The sequence below is a fragment of the Nothoprocta perdicaria genome, unplaced genomic scaffold (assembly GCF_003342845.1).
Source record: "Nothoprocta perdicaria isolate Ctin4 unplaced genomic scaffold, notPer1 scaffold_176, whole genome shotgun sequence".
Taxonomy (NCBI): domain Eukaryota; kingdom Metazoa; phylum Chordata; class Aves; order Tinamiformes; family Tinamidae; genus Nothoprocta; species Nothoprocta perdicaria.
The window spans coordinates 1,436,422-1,460,705 of record NW_020454938.1 but is presented as its reverse complement, the minus strand read 5'-3'; the positions used below and the strand labels follow the sequence as shown (position 1 = coordinate 1,460,705).

At 42.0% G+C, this 24,284-nt stretch overlaps 1 protein-coding gene across 1 annotated transcript in view; it reads left to right on the top strand.

The window, feature by feature from the left end:
• AGBL1 (ATP/GTP binding protein like 1) overlaps positions 1–24,284 on the top strand; it is a 226,126-nt gene that overhangs the window by 14,737 nt on the left and 187,105 nt on the right. The window contains exons 5-10 of the mRNA XM_026036318.1: positions 6,655–6,692; positions 16,167–16,375; positions 18,705–18,870; positions 19,794–19,873; positions 22,589–22,705; positions 23,687–24,282. Coding sequence (XP_025892103.1) covers positions 6,655–6,692; positions 16,167–16,375; positions 18,705–18,870; positions 19,794–19,873; positions 22,589–22,705; positions 23,687–24,282 — 1,206 coding nt within the window. The remainder of the gene's footprint in view (positions 1–6,654; positions 6,693–16,166; positions 16,376–18,704; positions 18,871–19,793; positions 19,874–22,588; positions 22,706–23,686; positions 24,283–24,284) is intronic.

Genomic DNA, 24,284 nt, shown 5'->3' with positions numbered 1-24,284 from the left:
ATTAGAAAAGAACTGGCACAGGTGGTTTTTATTCACTTTTCAGCATTGCCAAAAGCACATCTGTGCGCAACAGCTGGATCTCCAAACTCCACTTGCTGGCAGTGAGTGGGCTGGTGCAGCCTGAGCGGGCTTTGCCTTTGAGSTGTTGATGTCTAGCTACCCAGCTGGGATTGAAGTGGACGTGATGATGGGCGTTTTTGTGTCAATCTTGAACTTGCAGAACTATGAAAATGACAGCAGCATAAGCAGCTTTTGCTTATAATTCCAAGATTTGTGAGGATGCTTGTTTTAAAACCTTTAAAACAAAACAAATCTCTGTGCAAATGTCTGCATATTTAAGGTCTGCAGTGCTGGGCCACCAGGGAAATGACTATTCAAGGCATCTGTCTCAGATGAGCTCTACCTTCTGGAAGGATTTATAAAGCACCTATTGCCAAAGTGTCTGCGTGTTGTTTCTGAATGTCTCTCAGTTGTCAAATGTGAAATYGTCTTTTGAGTGAGTTGCTCTGTGACTGTATAAACTCCGGTAGTTAAGTACGAGTCCCAGGGGTTGGAGGCAAAATGCAACCAGACATGATGTATACTCAAGTGCACTTAATTCCTTCCAGAAACGGGGACTGTGGAGCCTTATGGCCTTTACGCTTGTAAGCTGTAATACCTTGAGCATTCAATCAAGATTCCTGTTGTGCAAGATGCTGCGCGATATACGTGGCATGGTCTCTGCCTCAGACTGCCTGCTATATAAATAAACATGACAGCAACAAATGAGTATACTGAGAAATAGCAGCGTAAAGAGCAAAAGGAGGGAGTCCTGGTAGAGATAATGCAGCGTGCCAGGCAGGGGCAGGACCTTGGCTTTTGTCCCTATGAGCAGGAGTGCTTTACCTCTCATTATCCAGCTGCAGTGTCTTTGGGAGCTTCATCAGGAGTTGAATCTGAGAAGGCATTTAATGACGCGCTAAGTCATTAGCYGTCGTTTAATAATTTGAAGAGGATGTTTCTCATGTTTAAGCACATAAAAGATAAAATCTCATAAGAGTAGGAAGGTGCAGGGTGAATTGCTTGGGGTTGGTTTGCGGAGTTCTGCTGGGTCCTGTCTTTGCCTGTTTGGTCTGTGGCTTCTCTGCTCTCCCATGTCCATAGTTACAAGGCAGTCCTGGTAGATGGRCACCAAAGTGGATGTGCCCTGTGAATCTTAATCTTTTCTCGTGTCTACCGAGCATCTCTTTTGTAACAACATCTTTCATTTTCAGGAGTCTTCTTTTCCAATGCTGAGGTGGAACAAAAATAATTAATTTACTTGAAAGACCGACAGAGGCCCAGAGTTGTCTATCATATTGTCCAGGGCTGCACAGTGTGAGCGAAATCAGAGCAGAGAACAAAGCGTAGGAGATGGTGGCTCCCTATCTCTTCTTCTGTCTGCAACAATTTCTAGTTAATGCTGTCCCAGTAGCCCAGATCTGAAAGGGTGACCTAGACATAAAAGACTCATTTGTTCATGCTTGAGCAGCCCAATTTTGCTGGCTAATCCAATTGTTGTTTGGCTTGGGAAGCAGTGGAGATTTTCTTTATTGTTGCTCCTGTTTCCTAAGTACAGAATCTAAAAGTTGCATTTGTGTCTCTCCTAATTCCTCTCCTGCCCTGATATCCAAGCTGCTGATTTGGAAGCACTTCAAAGAGTTTCATTCTTCAGAGCGGCTGTCTCCACAGCTATTAGAAGGAGTTTTTAATGTTCTTTGATAATGGAACAGCATTTATTATTGAGCCTTTTAAGATAGGGCAACTTTATTTATTCGTCTTTTAATTGAAAAATATAAATGATTTTTCTTTGCGATWGCTGTTTTGTCAATTCCAGGGTAAGGTTTTAGTAATGTATTGCTGCAAAGAAGAGACAATCAGAGGAGGAATCCAGGCAAATTTTCTTTTTTTTTTTTCCTCAGTGATTTCTTCCTTCTCCTATATCCCCCCACCCCTGCTCCCCATCCATTCTCAACACAAATACAAAGTTCTGCACTGGACATGCTGTCAAATTCTCTGCTCTAACATATGGCTCAGGGAATCATCCTTCTTGTGCTCTTAAACTTTTGCTCCTGCTACCATCATTTTTCCCCTCTTTCTATGGTCATCTGCTTTCTTTCCCTGTCCTGGGCTTATTCATCTCATTATCTCTTCTGAGGTCAGAGAGGATGCTGTGGGTTTAGCATGTGGTGTTAAGAGATATCAACTATCAAYGCCAGTTCCCTGGCTCGTCCCAGGTCAGTTGACACATCTGCCAGCTCTCTGTCATTCTCAGTGAAAGTCCATTCTCTCTATGACTATTTCTCAGTGATAAGTCCCTGTTTTCTATGACTTTTGGATTGTTTGCCTCCCATGGGGTCTTCTGTATGTTTGGCTTTATTCAGAAAATAGGTAGTGTCCTGAGGGTGCTTGCTGACAGCTGATTTGAAGTGTAAATTACAAAGCTGATATAACCTCCATGCTTAAAACAAACCCAAGGAGATGGCACTTCTCACAGCATAGGTGTGAACTGCTTTTACAGCATATTGTGGAGGCTAAAAGTTTGCTGAGGTTAAAAAGTGACTGGACAAAATCCAGCAGTTTGCAGTTCAGAGATTTCATAAGGCRGCATTGGTGCTTTTGTGGGATTTTTAGCTCTTAGTTGATTGTGATTCTATAAAATCTGGGCTACAAATTGCTGGCTTCTGCAAGGTTCCTGGCAGCATGAGCACTCTAAGTTCGCTCTGGTTTTGTACTCTTCCCTAGGCCACTGTTGGGCACAGGATACCAGACTTTTTGCACTTTGAACCTATCCAGGTACAAYTGCTTATTAATGTCATATTTAGAATATCTGTGTTTCATTTTGCTTCCATTTTACCTGCTATTAAATTGTAAGGCTAGAGGTCTACAGTGATTTCTGGGTCACCTTTTTCAGACCCTTTCCTCTTTGGCAACAAATCTTCATTATCCCATTACAAGCAATTTAGGCTCCCTTTTCAAAGTCATTAGGTTGTTCGCTCCATCAGTGCCAAGAGGATGTGTCTGGGCTTCATTTTCCAATGTTTAAAAACCATCCATTAATTTTTAGTCAAAAATTATTTATGGCCATTCCATATCCATTTGTTCTTGTGCCAGCTTTGTTCTTTAGTTTAGGTAACTGATTGCCTTTATTTGGGTTTACTTCTCCCCCAGCCAATTGTGTCTATGGAGAACAACCAACTTTTGCTAGGATGGTCAAACTGTGGTATTTTAGACTCCTCTCCTAAGATGGTTATCCTTTACCATAATGATTTCTTTAACTCTTTTCTGTACCTGTTCTTTTGGAATATTGCCCACAGCTGTGTAGGTGAAACCTCATGCAAAGATGTTCATGCTTTCCATTCTCTCCTGGTGGTGGCTTTTCCTAGATCTGATCTTTCCTTCTCATGGTCATGTCAGCCAGCTGGATCATACTTGTCATTCTCTAATGGGCTAGTACATTCAGGGTGTCCTGCTCTTCTTTCCAAATTGTCAGCTCTTGCTTATAACAGAAATTCTCATTAAACCCTAAATGCATAACCTTGCACTTTAACTGTTACATTTGATCCCGTTTCTATTACTTTAGGACTCAAAAAGATCTCCTTACTCCCTGCTGTTGGCCACAGCTTCTGAATTCACGCTCTCAGCAGATTCTGTTAGTACGCTCTGACTTTTTGTGCCAGGGTCATTAATGAAAGTATGAAATAAGATCAGCCTCAAAGCTTATCCTTGAGGACTTCCACATGTAACGTCCCTCCAGCCTAGTAATTTCTCTTGTCAGTGAACTCCCGTCATCGCCTCTTTAACCTGTTCCTCACCTACTTTACAATTCTTTAAATAATCTCCATTTTCTGCTAATAATATCCAGTGAGGCACTGCATCAAATGCYTTATTGAAGTCCAGATAAATTAGACCTATCACATTTTCTTTGTTTCCCTGTCTGGAATAAACTATATTATCGAAGAAAGGTATCAGGTCAGTCTGGCCTGATATACTTTTGATAAGTCCATGTTATCCTTTAAACCTATTTTTTCTTCCTTGTGTTTTACCGCATGTCTTTAAATTATTCCTTCTTTCAAAATTTGTTCTGAAGCCTTGTGTGCTATTTAAGTCTATCTACTTGGTCTGAGCTTACAAGTCAGTGTGGAGTGTGTACTGCAGGACATACAGAACACAGCTGATTGCCTATGCCAAAACCCTTGTGATGAATTGCAGTACTTAGAGATGGAATGTACTAGTTTGGTTCCACTTTATAATAGTACTATGTGCTGTTGTGGACTGATGAGGTTAGGCCTAGCTTGCTAGTCTGGATATGGGGAGCCCAGCTAGCCATACGTGCAGGTCTGTGTTATTGCTTCAGAAGTAGATTGCATATTGTAAATCTGTCTGATTCCTCCCTGTGAAGGTGCTGGGATCTGGATAAACATGACTGCTAATCTGCTTTTTATGGGAGAGGTCTGTGTTTTACATCCCACTTTACCATCTGGGTGATTTACTTAAGTTTTTCTGACAATCTGGGATCTCTCTGCTTTAGAAGAGAGCAGATACAAACCTGTTCTACAGGTCACGTCRCAAACGCAAATAGCTCTTGTACATCAGCTCTAAGAAGACTTGACTTTCCCTCAAAGCCTGGAGCAGAAAAGTGCAGGCTCTTGAGGGATGTGCTGTGGCATGGTCAGGAAGGGTTTAGCTCTTCAGAGTATCTGTACTGAGGAATTAGGGAGTTGGGACTGGGAGACAACAGTGTTATGGGGGTCATATTACTCGAGAACCTTGTTTTGGAGCTATGGGGTCCTTTGGGGATGGGTGGAGTGGCTTGGATTGACCAAGTGGTTTACAGCCCTCCAGAAGAGTTGGAGAATGCTGCTTATTGGGATGGTGGGAGACTTGTTGGCAGTGTTGACATTAATGACAGTGGCAAAACTGCAGGAACTCTTTGCAAGTGCTTATGGGCACCCTCCTAATAATGCCAGCTGCAATGCAGTGGGTCTCTTGGGCATGGAAGTAGAAACGCCCTGGTCTCCTCCTTGCCACTCCGGCAAGGCGCCCTGCCTTGGCATGGGGACGATCCCTTAGGGCTGCAGAGGCCMCTCTAAATGTGTCCTTTACCCTTAAAGGATACATTCATTGAGCGTCAGGAAATGCTATGAAAGGAGGTTTCATTTGCTTAGAGTCTGTTTATTTTGTCCCAAAATAAAAACGAAGGGGAAGGCTGCYCAGGGGATGTCACATATCCCTTTTCTGAATGTGCAGAATGGCTTAAAAATGGCACAGGCTTCTTCTCACCAGCTGATGCCTGCTGTGTAAGTGCAGGCAGAACAACGGCGAGTCTATCATCATGTTTCCACTGCTTAGATTTTAGTTTATCTGCTGATTTGATATTATGTATGCATTTGAGGGCCTTCTTTGCACTGTTTGTATATGATATTGATGTTGAACTCTGACAGATTCATTATGGAAGGCTTACATTAGAGAGGGCCAGAGCCCAGTGTCAGCAAGAAGCAGCAGCTGAATTTTTCCTATTCTCAGATGCTATTTGAACATGAAATGAACAGTAGCTTGATGACAAATATTTATTTCCTGCAGCAGGAATAATTGGCTCAGTATGGAAGTTAATATGATTTTATTTGGGGATTGGTTTATAAAGAGATTACATTGTTAGGAATCCATGGGCATGGAGGGGTTTGCAGCTGTATTTATTCAATAAACAGTGGGCACTTGAAACTTCACAGCGGTAAGCCAGGTTAGAACATGGATCTTCTTGTTGCAGCAGAATGTGTCTGGGGAAGAAAATCTCCTATGTGGCTGGATTTGTGCTACATGGAGAAGTGATCCGCTTCCAGAGAGCAGGAAGCAGGGATGGCTCCRTGCAGCTTTCCTAGCTGCAAATGTTAGTGACCAACTTGTGTTCAGAGCGTGTTGTGCTGAGTCCARCAGCCTCATTACCCTCATGCATTACCTGTGCATAAAAAGGTGCAGAGGGTCAAGAGAAATGTCCCCGAGCGCCTCTCCCCTCTACCTGTTTCCTCTGAAAGTGCTATGGGGCACAGCCCCAGCATCGTGAGTCCCGATCTGAGCAGCGTCCTTTATGCCACTCCAGTAAAAGGCACTGATATGACTGCAAAAAAGTAAGACACTTTATTTGCAGTTAAAGCTGGTAGGAGGAGAGATGAGGGAGTGAAGCTTGAGAAAATGGAAAATAGTGGAGTGGAATTTGGGTGGGAATACTGACATGGATGTCGCCACTTGATGCAGAAATTATTATCTGCTAGTGTGGACAGAGGCACCAGTGTCTGGAATGGGCCTGTGTTAAGTCTCTGATACAAAGAAATAGCTCTAGGACAGCGGTTTAAAGACTTGCTTCATTACTTTCGATATGTGGGTGTTGCTTTCAGTTTAATGGTCACTACAAATCAGTGTAACATTAAAGCTAGAGGGCTAATGGTCTGTTAGAATAACTGAGTCAGCTGCAGGGACTGGATCCCGTGCTGGTGCAAAACACTGCAGCTCTGTCAAAGTCAGTGATAGGCTGTCAGTTTAGACTAGCTGAGGAGCCTGGCCCAGGAGACTGGGAAGATGAAGGCTACAAAAATTATCAAAGAAATTGACATTATTTCTCCGTTTTTCTTCTTTCTCCAGGGCAGCCATTGAGGCTCTGGCAGCTTTGCTGAAATCAAGTAAGCTTTTCTTCTTTGTATTCACCTCTCTGCTGTATTGCTGGACACACTGATCCCATTGGACCTCACTCCCCACTTGTTCCTCCTTCACCTTAAATCCCAAAGAGAGCCCTGCTYAGAAAAGACAGATAATGATGCAGTAGTTCCCTGTGCATCTGCGGTGCTTCCTGGAGGCCCCTGGCCTACAGACATGCAGCAGGGAGGTGATGCCGGAGGTCCCAGGAACCAGCCACAAGTCTGTGAGATGAGGGGGGTGTTCTGAGTATTCAGGGATCACTGTTTGCCCCGGGGCTTAGTGCAGTGGGGGGAGATGCAGATGCTATCCAGGGTGTAACCCTCTGTCACCACAGTGAGGGGACAGGACCTCTCAGACCTGAGGACCCTGGTGGTGGTGTGCCATATGTCCACCTGGTAACCATGCTGCTGGTGGGAAAGGCTTGGGAAACCCTTGTGGTCAGAAAGAAGTGGCCTTATTCCCTTTGGCAGCGTCTCAGGGCTGGTGACAYGCAGCTCTAAACACAGGGCTGGGCCTGGGGATTGCTGGGGTGCAGCTGAACTGGTGGGTACCAGTGYATGGGGCTGTTGGAGATCTTAACATGGATTCCCTGTCACATACTGCTAGTGTGATTGCCACTGCAGTGAACATGTTACCCTCTTTTGCCTTCAACCCATCCCAAAACACTTAGCTTTTTATTACTAGAATTTAATAAAGCTCTGATTAAGAAAGAGCACTCTGCTAATGCAGACATTCTGCTCTATAATAAATCATGATGGTGGATTGTCCTTCTCCCTGCTTTTCTCTCTCCCCCACCCCTTTCTCCTTTTCATAGCATTASGAATAAATGTATTTGTGAAAAATTGTAGTCCTGGAAGCGCTGCTTAAATGAGCATATTGCAATGGGATTGTGTCTGAGTTGCACCAGCTAAAGTGATGAATTCTGAAATAATGCTCCTGTATTAACCTTGCTGCCCAAATTTAAAGGTCACATTATTGCAACAAGGGAGCACCTTCTGTTTCAGACTCTAAATCTTAATAAGGGAGTGGTGGGTGCAGGAAAGAGGGGGATCTGCTGGAGCTGCTTGCAATGCAAAAGCAAAATTAGCATTTAAAATAGGAAGGCATTCACAGAGAAGTGTGGAAAAGTGGAGCAAGAGCTGAAAACTCGGTGGAGCAGCTTATATTTTCTCTCATACTCCTGCTTTATGGTAAGTACCAGGAAGTGAACTTCTGCTGTCCCAGGATATTTATAGGATCATTTTCTATTTCAAGGCTTTTTTTCTGGGCTTAGCATTGAGGACAGTGTATTGAAGTGAAGAACTAATTACCAAGGGAAGCTGTGAAACATTCTCTTGAGAATTTTGAAACTCATGTTGTCAGTGCAGAAGAACAGCCCTTTTATCAGCTGAGGATGATCTAGGGGATCTAGAAGGATTAGATGGCCTCCAAATTCTCTCACCCTTTTTTCCTCTGGAGTGAAGGAAACTTTAAAGCCATTTGCTCTTACAAGAATTTCAGTTTGTTGTGTGGCTCTTGTCAGTCCACTTGGGCTGTGGAACCAACCCTCTTGGTTGTTTCTTCCTTTTTTTTTTTTTTTTTCTTTTTTTTTTGATACTTTTGTAACTACATAGAGGTTTTGCAAGACTGGAGGAACCCGGCATGGTTGTTAGTGTCAGGTACTCCCGCAGAAGGTACAAAAATGAACTCTAATCAGAATTTGGGCTACTGAGCAAAATGATCCATATAGCTACTGTTTGGTTGATCACTGAGTTACAGGTTATTATTATTATTATCATCGTCATTGGTCCTCTTGGTTGTCTTGACTGCTGCAAAGAGAGACTTTGCTTGGGAGAGACCTTTCATCATTTGGAGACTCCCTTCTCAATTTGCTGTTATACGTACTCTTTCCTTTACCATTTATTAACTGTAGAACATCGATATGGCAGCATCARCTACTGCTTTCATGCTTTCAGTTTAAGGAAATCACCTAATGTACCATCAGCTGATGTTCTCCTGCATGGAACTGGGATTGAGAAAATGGTGCCACTTCTTTTCCACCAAGCAGAGCCCTTTAGCTCACTAGCACCCAGCTTGTCCTCAGTTTTCTGAGGTTTTCTGCAGTCTGATGCTCAGTGGTCAGGATTTTGTTAGTTTTATCCTTGTGCTGTGTCTTGGGACGTGTGACCCTCCGGGCACAAACCTGGAGTGTCCTCTGGTAGCCGCATACAAACAAGGAGGCTCTGCCTTTTGGGAGGTTTGCATTAGGACATGYGGAAAATACGGTTCTTCTGGAGATAAATTTTTCATGGCTGGGAAAGAGCTGAATTGTTTTTTATGAGTGTGTCAGGGGAGCTTAGCTTGTCACAGTTAACTTACTTATCCCCATGGCCTTAGCACCTTGGTGTTCATAGAAAAGCAGCACTTGAAAATTACTTGTGAAAAGAAATGAAGAAAAAAGGAAACTACATGGCAGAGTATCCAGAAGCCCTTTTGTGTGAAATACAAACTGGACTACAGTTGGGAATCCCTGTATTTCTATCATATTGAGTTACTTGTCTGTTTWTTGCGAGCTTTGCTAGAGATTTGCAATAATCCACTTGCTGGGCGATGCCGAAGAAATTSTGTTTTGCTGGGGGCAAAGCTTTTAAAAAAACGGGGCGGGAAAGCGCCCAGTTTTGAGGGACTCCCTGCGAGGCTGTCACAGCCTAAACAGCTTCAGCCTGAGTAGGTGATGGGGCTCCACAAGCCTATGCTGTGCATCTTCCATAAGAAGAAAGAAAACTTTAGAGACTTAGAATAGGACAAGAGGTAAGACCCTTCGTGGTCTTATTCTCCAGTGCAGGAAAGGAAATCTATAAAGATGGAGATGATGAATAAAGGAGCAACAGAAGTTTAGGTCAGCCCTGCAAATTCCTATAGGTGGAAGCTTGGATACTAATACAAAGAAGATATTTTTTTACCTGACATTCGGCTCGTTGCTCAATGCTGATTCTTATCCAGCAAACCAGAGGGCCTTCTCAATCCCTGCACATTGACCTCCTGAGTGTCCTTCTCCTGATGGCTCTTGCTGCAGTTTTGCCCAGGCGCAGGAAGCAAACAGCTTGTAACAGATCCTGCCTCCCTTGCCCTGCAGATTTTCTGTGTGGTCTCTCCACCACGCTGTCACCTCGCTGTGGCAGAGCTACATCACTTTACAGGCTGAGTATGTTGCTTATTAAACACCTGTAATGGAGCTGAAATGTTATGGCAGCACCAGGAACCTTTTCTCTTGGATGTTATGGTGGAACTTTGCATTTTAGAGATGGCTGTAGAACMACTGAGGCATGTTGAGGCAGAGCATCCTTCCCAGTGCCTCTTCTCAGCCCCAGGGTGCCGCGGCTGGTCCGTCCAGCCTCCTGTGACCTGGTCCTTCGTTCCACACCTGCCTTTATATCTTGCTCCTGCGGTGTTAGGAGCCCGGGTGAAAGCAGGGCAAAGCCAGCTCGCCCTGTGGAATAAAACCGACGGGCTATTTTTAATTAGGAAAGGAAGGAAAGGAAAACGCTCTGCCTGATAAATAAGCCTGGACAACCGTTTCCAGATTGGGTTTGGTGGACCGAAGGCGGCTGTGATCCTGCCGCCACCCCCAGCCCGAGCCGGCTGGTCCCTGGCAGCCACACGGTGGCGATGTGATTATAGGGATCCCCACTCTCACCGGGGCTTAATCCACTGTTTATTTTTGGTGAGTAATTTGTTTATCAGCAGGTTATTTTAATCTAATTTTGGCCGTATTTGTTATTCCTGACTATCTGTCCTTCCCAGAATTAGCAGCTTGCATGCCTTTAAGGAAATCAGCTAGACATGATTTCAGAGGCATTTGCTCGGTGGATATTGAAGGAAAGGGCTAGGGAGGCGGCCAGAGCCTGTGCTGCAATGCTTTCCTAGTAAAATTGTAATAAGCAATTTAAAGAAACAGTTTGTGGTGACCCCCTGATCRTGCTTCTTTTATCCAAACAATTCCATGAGCTAGCAGCAGTTATTGCCAATGACCTTTCCCTTCTGTTTATGTACCTTTTCCTTCCTCCTTTTGTCTTTCTTACCCTCTTATAGTCCCTTTTTTCCTCCTAGCCCTTTATCTCTCATTTTCTGCTCTTTCCTCCTCATCTTCCATCAAGTAACCTTTATTTAAACTTTTGGCCTCTTTTTTTTTTTTTTTTCCTTTTCAGAGCATAAGGATTATTTTTTGTGGTTGGGAGGATAAAATAACCAGTATCATTCTCTTCCTTTTATGCTGGCATCAAGAAGGGGCAAGTGACTCCACAGAAAGGGATATTTTAGCACATACGCACGTTACCTTTTGTGAAAGGCTGCCCCACTCCCTCTGTGTCAGGATCTATCCATGTGTTAGGGTAGCCCTGTGGTTAAAACTGACTGGCCAGCAGCACTGTCTGATTTGTCTAATTTTCTATCAGATACCCTTTTTTTCACAAGCCTTCATTTCTGATCCCTGGGTTCATGCTTGAGTACTTCCTTAGTCTGGCCTGTCATCACAATTTGTAGGATGTTGTGTTTGGAGTTGAATTTTGCTAATTGTTCCTTTCATAATCATCTAAAGCAAATTCTGTCTGTCTTTGCTTCCTGACCTCCAATAAGCTGATAGTCTAGAAATCCAGTTTTTAATTTTATCTCAGTCCTTTTATGAAAAAAAAAAAGACTATTTGAATGTCCTTTAAATTTCCTTGCCCAAGATCACTCTTCATTCATGGAGGTATCTCAGCTTGAAAGTCTAGAGAAGAAGATTGGTTCCAGGTCCTGAGGCATGGCAGCTTCCTACTCTGTTTTGCTCCTGGAGGGTRTGTATAATGGAACTGAAGTGACAAGAAGCTGCATTACTCCCTGTGATTGCTTATTGCCCATGCTTTGGTGTGGGCAGTGTTTATGCCTCCAGTGACGGTCAGGGTTCAGAAAGTTCAATGGTCAAAGCTGGGGAGATCTGAATTCTAGCATCCTTATTTGAACTCTTTCAAACCACTTCAGTCAGAAAAATGGAGCAGGAACTTTGGTGCATTTCTTATTTCAGCTTTCTGGTTGCCTTCCAACTAGAAGATTCTGTGAAAATGAAAAATAAAAGAGAGGAAAGCTTTTAGATAAAGATCRATTTCCTTCTTGGGGTCTATTCTAAAGCTTCAGAAGGGGTTGGGTTGGTCCTTCTTAATTATAACATGGTRATTTCTCTAATTGGCATTTATTACATCATTAAAACATAAAAATTAACAGTTGCATGATAGCCACTGAATTGGCCAATACTGGGAACTGAAATAAGGACTTTCAGAATAGAAAGAATGAGCTGTTCTTGTACTGAAACTAAGTGAATAGTTGACTTGCAATCTAGGAGTCAAACATGGCACCTGTACTTGCTAGCTAATCCTCTGTGTATTCTCTACCTTTGTGCCACTGTTAAACATCCATCCTATGTGCTCCAATAAGTGCTGAAGGATGACTGTGAAGATTATGGGGCAGAATTAGGGTCTTCCTCTGGTTTCTTAGAGCTGAGCTAGATCCAGCTTCTTGTGGAAACTGTGGAGCAYAGCACGTCTGGGTTCATCCCAGCACTTCGGGTGTCCAGGCTTCTCAGTGGGGACAGTTCATTCTGTTTCTATAGGGAACCCTTATAGCTTATTTCTGTCAAAAATAGGTCACAAGGACAAAGTACAATGATTGTTTCCACTTTCCTGTAGAACGTATCTTGCATCTTTTACTCTCAAGGGACAATCACTGGAGCGGAGCAAGGAAGTTGAAGTTCTTTGTATTCTTTTCACTCCTTTCTGTGGTTAATTTAGTAGAGCATTTTTATCTCCAAACCTAGCAATATATGTTGTTGGCATAATGAATCAGTTGAGTGGCATCAACAAAGAGATTTAAATAGATAGATTAAAATCTCTTTGTTCTGCCTGGTAAGCAGTGCCTTGCTCATCATATTTCTAGTTGACTGTAATTCAGTTTTGTGATAAATATGCTCTGTGTTCATTGCAGATACTTCAAAGTTAACTGAAATTTGAGGAGGGGCTTTAGAAATGTTCTCAATCAGTGAAAACCACRAGACTCTCATCTGTTAGCATCAAACCCCAACCTTAGCTTGTCCCTGCCCCTCTACAGAAAGTGAGAATTATGTCAAAACTGGGTATTTCTTTGTAACTTTAGCCCTCTGATAATATAGGGGCATCCATAACTATTGGATACTTCTACAGGTTGGCTGTTTGTCCCCATCAAATCTCTCTGGCTAACCAGAGAGACTCTTCAAACCAAAAACTCAATGCTTCAATGATGAAATTTTCTCTGGCTGACAGCACTGCCCTGGAAGACGAAGGGTTAGGGCTTCTTCCGGAATTGTGGAACTTTAAAGGAACTAATGAAAGAATAACAGCAAAAGGAATCAAGAGACAAAGGACACTTTACCACCTACCACACAGATTATGCATGCTYGCTGCAGGAGGAGTGGATCTTGCTGCCTACAAATCTGTGCAGTGCCACTTGTACCTGAATGATTCATTTCCACCATCTATTTTTGTGCCAAAATATAGACAGATACTCATGCAGGTGCATCCTTAGATGGAGAGGCTAACAGACACAGACAGGTGGGGAGACCTGCTTTTTCCATTCTGCCTTCTGGAGATCTTGGCATGTGTCTTCCTTTGCCTGTGTGCTGTTTTATTGACTATGCAACTGAAAAGATGTGGATGGAGAAGAAAAAAGAAAGAGTAAGAAAGAAGAAAAAAATGAAAAAAAGAAAGAACAACAGTGACAGCACAGGACAGCAGAAGAGAAGCAATGGAATGAGTCAGGAGAACTAAAATCTTGTTTTCTTCGCCCTTCAGTAGTTTCTGATCAAAGTGCTGAGGGAACAAGTCCTGCCTCTCCCATTTCCTCCTCAGGGAACAGACTACCTCGACTACACTTTTCAAAGCAACTTTTTTGATCTTAAAGGTGAWAAGTGCTACAGGAAACATGGAGGAAAGAAATGACAAAGCTGTTTAGCTCAGCTTGCTCAGTGCTTTTCATCCAGTGCTAAGACAGAGGCATGGGACAGCCATGTGTTCTTGTCCCTTTAGAGATGGGATCTAAACATGGAAGTCTGTTGTGAAAGATAGGAGGATAACCCTGCAAATGTTTTATGATTATTTTGGTTTTGTTTAAAAATATTAACTCCTCCAAGCAATTTTGCCCAGATTGCTTTTCAGGGTTTCTCACACCTTATCATCAGTGCCACGGTAAGTGTGGACATTGAGCACTGAATGCTGGGGGCTGTAAATCCTTAAATCTAACCCAATTTCATCAGATTCTGATCAGGCCAGGGAAGCTCTGAGTATGAGCCAGATTGTCCCTACCTCACTCCCTCACTCTCCTCTTCTTCTTGTCATGTTTTATATACTGACTTTTACAGAGCTCCCTGAGTAATTCCTCAAGGAATAATTGACTGATTTAAGGRGTTAGTCATCCTGCAGGTTAGTAAACGTGACAGCTGGTTGAGGATTAACAGGAAATTATGAATAAAATCATTGGGATTGATAAGGGGTTCTCAAGCAATTAACGTTTTCTAGAAGTAAGTCAAATAAAACAGAGTGAAGGTCAATGGAGAAGGACCTTCTGATACACTGAACCTCAAAATACAAGATGCACTGGCATAGCTAGCATGAGATGCTTAACAGGAAGGGCCCAAAGTGCCAGAGAGGGCTGCAGGTGAAGGTGTTGGTGTCTGGTCAGAGCTGAGCATGAGGTATAGGTATGGAGTAGCTGTGTGACTGGCACAGTGGTCCTGAGGCATGTCAACAGGATGGTATGTGAGGATGCAGAGCAGGATTAAAATTTGRATTTACCAAATTAAAACTTTTGGTAGCTGGGATGCTGTTTGTTTTCTGTCTTGAGCTGGCCATGGCAGAGAAAACTGCAGGGCAAGACCAGGCAGCAGAGCTGCCCACCAGTCCCTTCTCAGGGTAAGAGTTCATTGAGGCRCTGTGCAGAGCAGACTGAGATGACTTCAGTGGTGTCATTTCCTCTCCCTCTCAACATCTCCATCTGCTTCTTTCTGGGCTTAAGGTTTATTGCCTTGTGGCTTCTTCCTGGTTACTCCCTGTATGGCTTCTTTTTCTACTGTTTTCTTCATCCAGCATTTAACTTCTTCCGTTCTATCTTTCTTAACCTCTAGCTTCTTCTCCTGTCCTGCAAATCCCTCCTGATGGCTTTAGCATTCCAGGTGTGAAAGGCTCTGGCATTCTATTTAATGAACTGGAAACGAATCGGAGGCTACTAGCCCCGGAGAAGCCGAACCAAGAGCCATCTGGTGTGAGCTGCAAATACTGATTGGTATTTGGGGAGTAAAACTCCAGTCTCACATATGCTGCCTTGGCCCACAGGTTGATTAGCAAGCTCCTGACAGCCTCTAATGTATGTCACAGCACGGAATGTCAGGACCAGTCAGGGAAATATGTTTAGTCAAGGTTGGTTTGTAGGGAGGGAGCCTGGAGTCTACTCTGGGACAGATTTTCCCTGTGTGGCAGGACAAGGAACACAGCGAGTGAAGGGATGTGCTTTAGAATTGTCAGAGGGCAGAATTTATTTTTTATTGCAAGTTTCATAATCTTTTCCTCAGAGCCTGGCTTTGGTTATCTCTCGGTTATGATTAAGGGAACATAGCAGCTTTCCTTTTATAGTTTTATAAAAGGAGTGCTTTTTTAAAATATCTTTTTAGCTTTCTTGCTCACGAATTAAAGTCTGTAAACATCACCTGAAAGTGACCTTTAAAATCTCAGAATCAGAATGCAAAACATAAGAAAGCCAAACTGGTGTTTGTGGTGGTGTTCTATTAATTTTTAAATTCTGAGAGTTTTATCTAGTATGATGATTTTAGGAGACGGGTTATGATTTTCCAGACCTTTTTGATTCATGGCTTTATTATACAGACATGTGTGAGAATGCATTTAGGAGTCAAACAGAACTTTACTGGCCAAGGCAAAATTGTGCAGCTACTGCTTGTCTGTTTCTGTTGATCACMTCAAAGAGTTCTCTTCGTATTGAAGTACAGCGCTACATGAGGACTGTGTGAYCTGCTCTTAACTAATCTCATTGTTGTGCCTTAGCTTTTCTCCCTCCTCAGGAGCGTCTTTAGTTTCAGGAACAGCTATAGTTCTGTAATCTAGTTTATTCTTTTTAGCCCATAGAAAGAAATATGGGCCTATCCCTTCTCTACCTGCAGTGCAGACAGAAGGGAGGGTGCTTTTTTCTTGCACACTACCAAGAACCTTGCTTAGATWTAGCAAGTGTAAATCTAAGCAAGGTTCTTCTTTCTAGGTTTAATCTTAAGTGTAAAAAACTACTGTGGCCATTAAGCAAGAGTGAGCAAGYGTAAAAGTCTGAGTTATAGAGCGCTGAGCAGACACGTGCTTGTCAAACGGAATGAATATTGGGAAAAGTTTAATTCAACCTTTTCTCTTTGGTTTCAGAGTCTAACAGCCGACGGGCAGTGAACAGGGGCTATCTTTGTGGATTGCTGAAGCTCTACCAAGACTGGCATGACAATGATGTCTCCAACAACTACATTCACATTCGTAGGGGTCTTCTAATCTGCCTGAAGCACATCACCAACATCCAGCTGGGCAGGGAGACCTTTCTGGATGCCCGTGGAATGGAGATTCTTTTCACAAGTGTGCAGGTAAATGTTGCTTCTGTGTTTGGGTTGGTAGCTAGTCTTGCATCTGACCTGCCTAGCATTGAAGAGTTATATTGAAAAATAGGTATTTTATCCGTCAAGAAATTCAGGGTTATTTTTATTTTAAATTTGTATAGCATATCAATTAAAAATAATGGTGTCAAAGTGAAAAGTATTGACTTTTTTTACCATTAAGTGAAAACCTTTCCATTCAAAGTAGTTAAAGTGTTTCAGTTTAGTGTTAATTCCTGCAGAACCTCACAGGAATTGAAGTTTTTCAGTGGTCTTTTTTTTTTTCTTTTCCTCTAATGAAGTTCCTCTCTTCTTGTATTGTGTCTCCCAAAGTGCACTACAATGTCTGCATCAGAGTTGCTGAGGTATCGCATGAGATGTTTCCTTTTGGGTATCCATGTGGATAATTCCATCCAGTCAGTCTTTCTTGCAAAACACGTTGTTATAAGCAGACCTTTGTCAATGACACACATCCATCAACTTACTTTCAGGAAGCCCATTGTTAATCTTGCAGAAAACTAATGTAGCTCTATTAAGGAGGTTGACATAYCTTGCAGAGGGGGTCACTGTAAGGTATGGAGAGTTCAGGTGTATAACCGTAGTTGTTTCCTTTGAGTACTCTCACCAACATCTGCAGAGAAGACTTCAACAGAGAAGAGAAACCTTCAATGCTTGACCCGTGCAATTTCACATGAGCTATTTCCTTGACATCCTGTCTGGCCAGTGCGTTACGTCTTTTATACCATCACAAATGAGATGAAAAACCTGCTTCTTTCTGCTGTAGGAAATTCATTGCCTTATGATCCAGTGCCCTGGATCCAGTGCTCCATCCCTCCTACTGGTTTCCTGAGCTATTCTATGACAGAAAGATAAGCACCACTGGTAGGCCCTTAGTTGGTGAAGGTTTTTCTTTCATCTGCTTCATGAGAAATTGACCACTGTTTTAGGGGAAATAAGGATGACCAGACACAGCCCAGCTTCCAGTGGGTAGGGCTTCTGATAAGTGCAAAATTCCTAGTTTGCAGAAACTTGAACAGGGTGGATGGCAGCAGCTGCTAGAGGGCAAATGTCAGCTCATTCCTTTTCAAAAGCCTTCTACAGCCCATGTTGCTTTCTGAGCTAACATCTCCTGATAGCTCAGCCTGGGAGCAATGCAATGAAAAGTGCAAACACAGGGGCACCTTGGGTGAATAAACAGGAAATGGCACACTAAGAATCCATGAGCAATGAGACCGCTAATGCAGCCAAAGGTTAGAAGTGGAGYGGAAATGACAGCTTCAGGGGCCTCCAATTTGCTTTTTCTACAGAGGGCCACTAGAGAGCRCGTGGAAGAGGGAACAAGGTTAACAGATAAGCTCCACATTCCCTCATTCTGCCTTTGGGACAGTCTTATGTTCTCTGTCCTTGACGTGAGGTTCTCTCCTGTTTTCAGGAGGAGCCTGACAGTCCTATGAGATCTCATCCAAGACAGAAACTATTGGTGCCAGTGAAAGAATTACTTCTCATCATGACAGGGAGAAAATGGGAGATGCATCCTCCCCCGATGAGCTGCAGGCTGCAGGGAGAGAGAATGAGACAGAGACAGGGCAAGACAAACAGCTCCTGCTTGGGGAGCTGAAGGCTCTTCTATATGTAAATAACATTTTGATGCCTTTGGGGATGTGCTACTTGTAGTCATGAGCCTGGACCAAACGCTGACCAACTAGGGAGGTTTTCAAAGTGGCTAAAAAGCTGGCTAAAAATGCCTGCTGAAATATATTTTCATTAGCTGTATTAAAATCAAAACATTTTGGCTGGGTTGGGTTTGTTTTAATGAATTTCCAGTTGAATCCTATTTGCAAGRCAAGTTTTCACTTGAAAGCTCCGCAGCTCTATGGGATGATGAAAAGCTGAAATACCTAAGCTCTTTGTAGCAGTCCTAAGCCCATGTCTTTACAGCAAAAGCCTATATAGTTCTAAGACTAGAAATGACTACTACTTTATTCATTTGCAGAGAATTTGGACAAATTTTGATGCTGTCTTTCAAATGACATGAATTCCCTGACRGTATTCCAGTGGGAAATGAAATGCGAACACTTGAGATCCTGCCATTATAGGCATATTTCTTCAAAGATAAAAAGGCAGGAGGAGGAACAGGAAAAAAAAAAGCCATGAATATATAGATTCTGTATTCTAATTAAATGAATATCTTGGTGTTTTCCTGACTCTGTCAGCTCTATAAGACTTTTGTATGGTGAGCATGTGGCACGGAGAGCCTTGCAGTAGGCAGAGCAATTGTAAGAGACAGATAATTCTAACTAATTTTGTCCTTCTGCTCTAGGACTGTTTATCTTTCAAGAATTTGGATCCTATTGTAACAACTGCGACTCAGATTCTGAGAAAGTGCTACCCCAAAGAGCCTTTGCCTGTGCCAACAGTTGGAAGTTTCTATTCCTTYTCTCTTCCTGGGAAAGGTAGCACCGAACGTCCATGTATGGTACCTGAAGGTAAATGGCTGAAGGATGAGTTTGGTAAAAGAAAGAGGAGCATGACAAGAGAATTAAATGTGAGGAATGGGGAAGGGAGTTTGGACAGCTTGGTCCTGATGTTTTATGTTTAAAATTAGGCTGGTCACCTACAGTATCACTCAGTAGAGACCAATCTACTCCCAGATCTTCTCATGAATTGAAGTTTTTTTTTTTTTTAAATAAAGGAGAATATATTGAGAGATAAAAGGAAAAAATGTATTATCCAAAAATGATGGAAAAGAGTGGACAGGGCAGAGACTGGAAATGATGCAGCTCTATGAAAGCAACAGGGAGAGATATGATTGTGCCTTTACATGAATTCTCCTCTCCAGCTTTTTGAGTAAAGAATTGCAGGGAGCATTAGCTTTTTTCTTTTCTAAAATAAAAGCAGATAGCGGTTACACTACATGTGTAGAGAGTGTGAGCACTTGCTGAAAGGACTCAGACACAGGCAGGACAGCCTTTCCAGAGAAAAAGGTAAACAGCAGAGACTCCATCATGCACACAAGAGATTTCTCTGCTTAGTTTCACATGGAAGATGTTCACATACTGAAAATGATGATAGCAGTAAAACACTCTAATCTAGATAATATAGATTAAAAGCATCCYGTAATACCATTGCAGCCAAGCATAAAATCTCTATTGCTTTGTAATATGAGCTGGATCCTCATCGTGGTGACATTTGTCAGTTTTGAAAGGCCACGCTTGAGTCCAAGAAACCAGAGCCTTAAGAGGTGGGACAGTCAGTGCCAAATTCATTTATACTAGACTAACAAACAGGATCTGTTTTAATCACAGTTGTGCTGAGTTGTAGTTGGAAGGAGCCTATGCCCCATACAGAGGAGGGAGGAAATATTAGGTTGAACRTCACATTTGCCTCTTCCTGTTTTCTGTTTCTGCAGATGATTATGAAAGTGATGGAGAAGAAGAGGTGGAAAAAGACTTGGATGATGATGATGATGATGATGCGACTAAAGAGGAAGTAGGTATAATAGCCAAAGCTTCCTTTAGGATCATTCCTATATGGGAAAGTAAAACTTTCCATCATGCATTTTGACAACCTGATAAGCCATCTCAGCAGACAGTGTAGCTATGTCTGTGGTCCCATATGTGTACACCACATCAATAACAGAAGGATACTTGAGAAAAAAAAAATAAAAAAAAAAAAAGAAAAAGTGCTGCCCTACATTGAAGAGAATCTCTTGCATATGTCATGTTCATTGCCATGTCTGTGACCCAGGGTGGTGCAACTGCTGGAATCACATGCATAGTCAAGGGTAACCATGTTGTCTTGACTCATCYAGGTGTAGATGACAGGGCCAGACTTGGTGCTTAACAGAGGAGGGAATATATGATGTTTCATCTAGGAAAARCTAACCATGTTTTCTTCCCATGTCAAAGCATATGTAGGTTATGCGCCTATTCTTAGAAATAGGTTATTTCTTTTAAGCCACCGCTGGGGCAGCTGGATCATGGATTCTTTATCTGTGCTGCACAGACAAATAACATAATGAATTATTCAATACTTTTATGATTTCTTTATTTGCACTCTGTYCCTGCCATGACCCATCTGGCAAGCCTGTGCCCCCTGCAACTGAGCAAAAGAGTTTAGGCTTTTCTGATGTGAAAATATGTATAAGCTGATAAACAAATGTGAGTTAGTGTACAGCCTGCTAATACTCTTGTCCACAGAAGTGATATAGGAAAAAAAAATGAAACAAATTAAGTCGCAAACACAGTCTAATTACATATGATTGAGACCTCTATGAAAGGGCCTTTTCATTACTTGCTCTCTCCTTTTTTCCTTTTCCGTAAGAAAAGGAAATACAGCCTTAAGAAATTCATTAAGAAAAGGCACCCAATGAATAAACGAAATTGTTGCCTCGGTGTCCTAACTTGCCCTTGTATGTCTGTTTTTATCTGAATATTAGTGCTTGTCAAGCTGCTCATTAGGAATAAGGTTCACTGTGAATTTATCTCCTTCTTTAATTAGTTATCCGTTTGGAAACAGATCCTATGTGCCTCTGAACTAGTTCATTATTCATAAGGATTAACCAAGTAGATGTGAGCAGGGTTCTTTTTTTGTCAGGGTGCTCTGAATGTGGGCTGTAAGTACTTTTTGTTTGGTGTGCTGGTTGTGTATTTCCCATGACAAATCTCTCTAAAGGGAAAGCAGGCAGGGAATGGATAATGAAGTTTCAGTTTACCTTTTATTATAAGGTATCATTTGCACAACATTTGCAGATATTGATGTGATTTACAAACATTTTCGCAGCTCCCTAATGCGCATCCATGCATAATGGGTAATACCAATGAAGTGATAACTGGGCATAACACSTCCATGAGTAATTGTTCAAACAGCTGCACCAAAATCAAAACTATTGCAACTAAAATACAGTCTTCTCAGGCTTCCTTCCCATCAACCCAAATCTTTATCATGTCTGAAGCTGCTTCTGTCTTATATTTCTGGTGGTAAATGCTTTCAAACTCACCTCAAATATTTAGTGCACCCCTTCATTCTCTTTTCAACTAAGCCAAACCAGCAGTTTAAACTCTGCTTTGCAATAGAGCTGTGACTTGGTGTTTGAAATGCTGTGGCTACCTTTGCATCCAGGCAATTTTTTTGGTTTGTTTTGATAAATAGACTCATTCCTGAAGCTATTATCAGGAGCAAAACACGTCTTTGGTGTTTGGTGGCGCATACTTACTAACAACATGCTGAGTTATTTGAATAATGCTGTTATGTAATGACCATTCATCAATGCCATGTCTCTGTCCTTCCCTCTCCCACCATCTGTTCCTAGTTTCTAATGCAATGAATAAATACTTGACACACCTTGGTTTTGGTCCTAGTATCTGATATGAGGAGAGTTGCATATAAATGCACAGTTGCCTTTGTATGTGGAAGTTTCCTGTATGATTTTTATTTTTTCTTCGCTGATGACTGGGATCTTAAAGCTTTGTATTCTCATAAAAAGTCAAGAAAGAGAATGCAGAGGGTGGATTGGGCAAGAGTTTCACATCTCTTTATCAGCAGTTTTAAAAGACAAAATAAATATGAGCAATCAGTGCCTGTGAGTTCCCTGATACTAGTGAGCCTTTCAGGTCATGGTTTAAGTGAGAAGTGTCAAACTGTCTCATTTTGRTAGCACACTGTGAGGCCTGTAATGCATTTTGAGAATTTTCTTGTTAAGTATACATTTATTTGGTATGTGCTAAATATATATTAGTTTGATCTGTGCTCTCTGAGTCAAAATACTACCAAATTATTTCTTGAGGACCTGTGCCTATGCTTTGCATAATGTAAATGAGAATGATTGACATACTCAGAAATAATTAGTTTTTGTTTGGTCTCTTTTGGAAGATTCTGAGTTGAAGTGCTTTTRCATAGGTTCAAATTTCAGTAAATGGGTCTGGTTTTTGGAAACCAAGTTTTTCATGGTCTCCCCACTTACATACTCCAATATCAAGACATAGATTCCTATTTTTGRCAGTCTAGTCTTACCTCTTGTATTTATATTTTTAATTCCATAAAATGATTATAACAGTCTTCACGAGWATGGAGAAAACAGTTGTAGGACTCAACTGTTGTGTTGAGACAACCACTGAGTGTGATGTCCTTGAGGATTACACAGTATATTAATATAACAGTGATCTTGTGGGTCATGTTTATCCTTTTTTACTTCTCCTTTTGAAGGATTATGATTTGGAGACAGACGTGAACAAACTGATGTCAAGGCCATTGCTCGACCGGCCAGAGATGGAGCTTAAACAATATGAAGCAATGTGTCCAGAGCTTTCCCATAATTTTCAGGTATGATCATGGCGTGGCTTGCTTTATTTGCCAACATTCAAAAGGTTAAGAAATATCAAAAAAAAACCAAAATAACAAAAAAACAGTACTGATAAGAGATAAACAGGTGAGCCTATTACAAAATGAAGAAAGATTGGGTTTCTCATAGCTCTGGAAAAACAAGGATTAATTCTTTTTGCTTTAGTTTATTAGCCTGAATCTACAGTGATAAGAGAATGAGTGATATTACTATCTGACAGTTACCTGCTGCATGTTTGACTGGGTATGGGTTACTAAAACCTACTGAATCAATTGCCATATACAAGATTTGTCAGATACTAATTTATGTCCTTGCTGGCTATTTCAACAGCAATATTGGGATCTGAATGAAATGTGGAAAATAAACACTGCCAGCTAATGGTTTGAAGGAAGCAATGGAGAAATTTGCACTGCTGCTAGTGAAATGCTTAGTTCAAATCATTGCTCTATAGCAATTTGGGACAAGAAATAGAGTATTGTGCTCATTACTAGTCTCAGAAGGGATTTGGGAATGCTGAAAGCAGTGATTCAAATATGACTCTGGAAAGGACCACTGGGTTAATGTATCTCCTATACTCATAATACTACAGTATATATTATGGATATAACTAGCCAAGTGGGGTTAAATTATATTCTTGCTTGAAGGCAGGGCTGGAGTATGGCATGACAGATGGATGCTATTTACTCTGCTGCAACATTAGTTCACAAAATGTAGTTTAAATATCTTTCCAAATTTGTTAGAACACTCAGGTTTGATTGGAGGTGACCTGCCCAGAGGACTCGGTCGGATCCTTTCTGGCAGGAGATCTATGAGCTGATTTTTACTCTGGCTGTCTAATTGGATGAATGCAATTTTTGGAGAATTTGTAAATATTTTCTTTCATCCTTGAAAGGTTTCCCCCTGGAAGGATGCTCAGTCTGTCTTTAGTGTCTTTTAATTTCTTCTGCTTTTTGAATTTAAAGGAGCTTGAATCAGAGTCTGAAGAAGAGAAGAGCTTGGAGGACAACACTGAGAATCTTCCATCTACTCCCTCTTATTTCATTCCAAGTACTACTTCTATGAAACTTCAAAACACACAGAGAACCCAAAGCGTCACAGTGACGGGACCAGATCCAGGAGAAGATTTTAATGTCCCAATGCAGAGCTGGACAAAGAAGGAGAAATGCAGATGGGCTCAGGTTGCTGAGAAGAGAGACAGGGCAGAGGCACTCCAAGATGTAGACTCCTGTGAAGGGGAGGATATGGCCAGGACTCATGGGCTTGCTTTGCGATCTCTCCCCAAAGAGGCTGCTTGGTACAAACAGATCTTTAACACTGAATGTGAGACCTCAATCAATCCTAGTCCCGAAGGAAGACTGAAGTCCTCAGACATAATGAGAAGTCTTCTGAAGAAACACCAAGGGACTATACCGTTCCACAACCCTTGCTTCTATGTGTCCAGGGCTGAATGCGTCAAGTCCATCCCAGACTACAAATTCTTGGCATTCCCTGATTTCTGGGGTCACCAGCCACCTCCTTATGGCAAGCCCATGTTGGAACGGAAGTGTGGGGTTCAGAGGT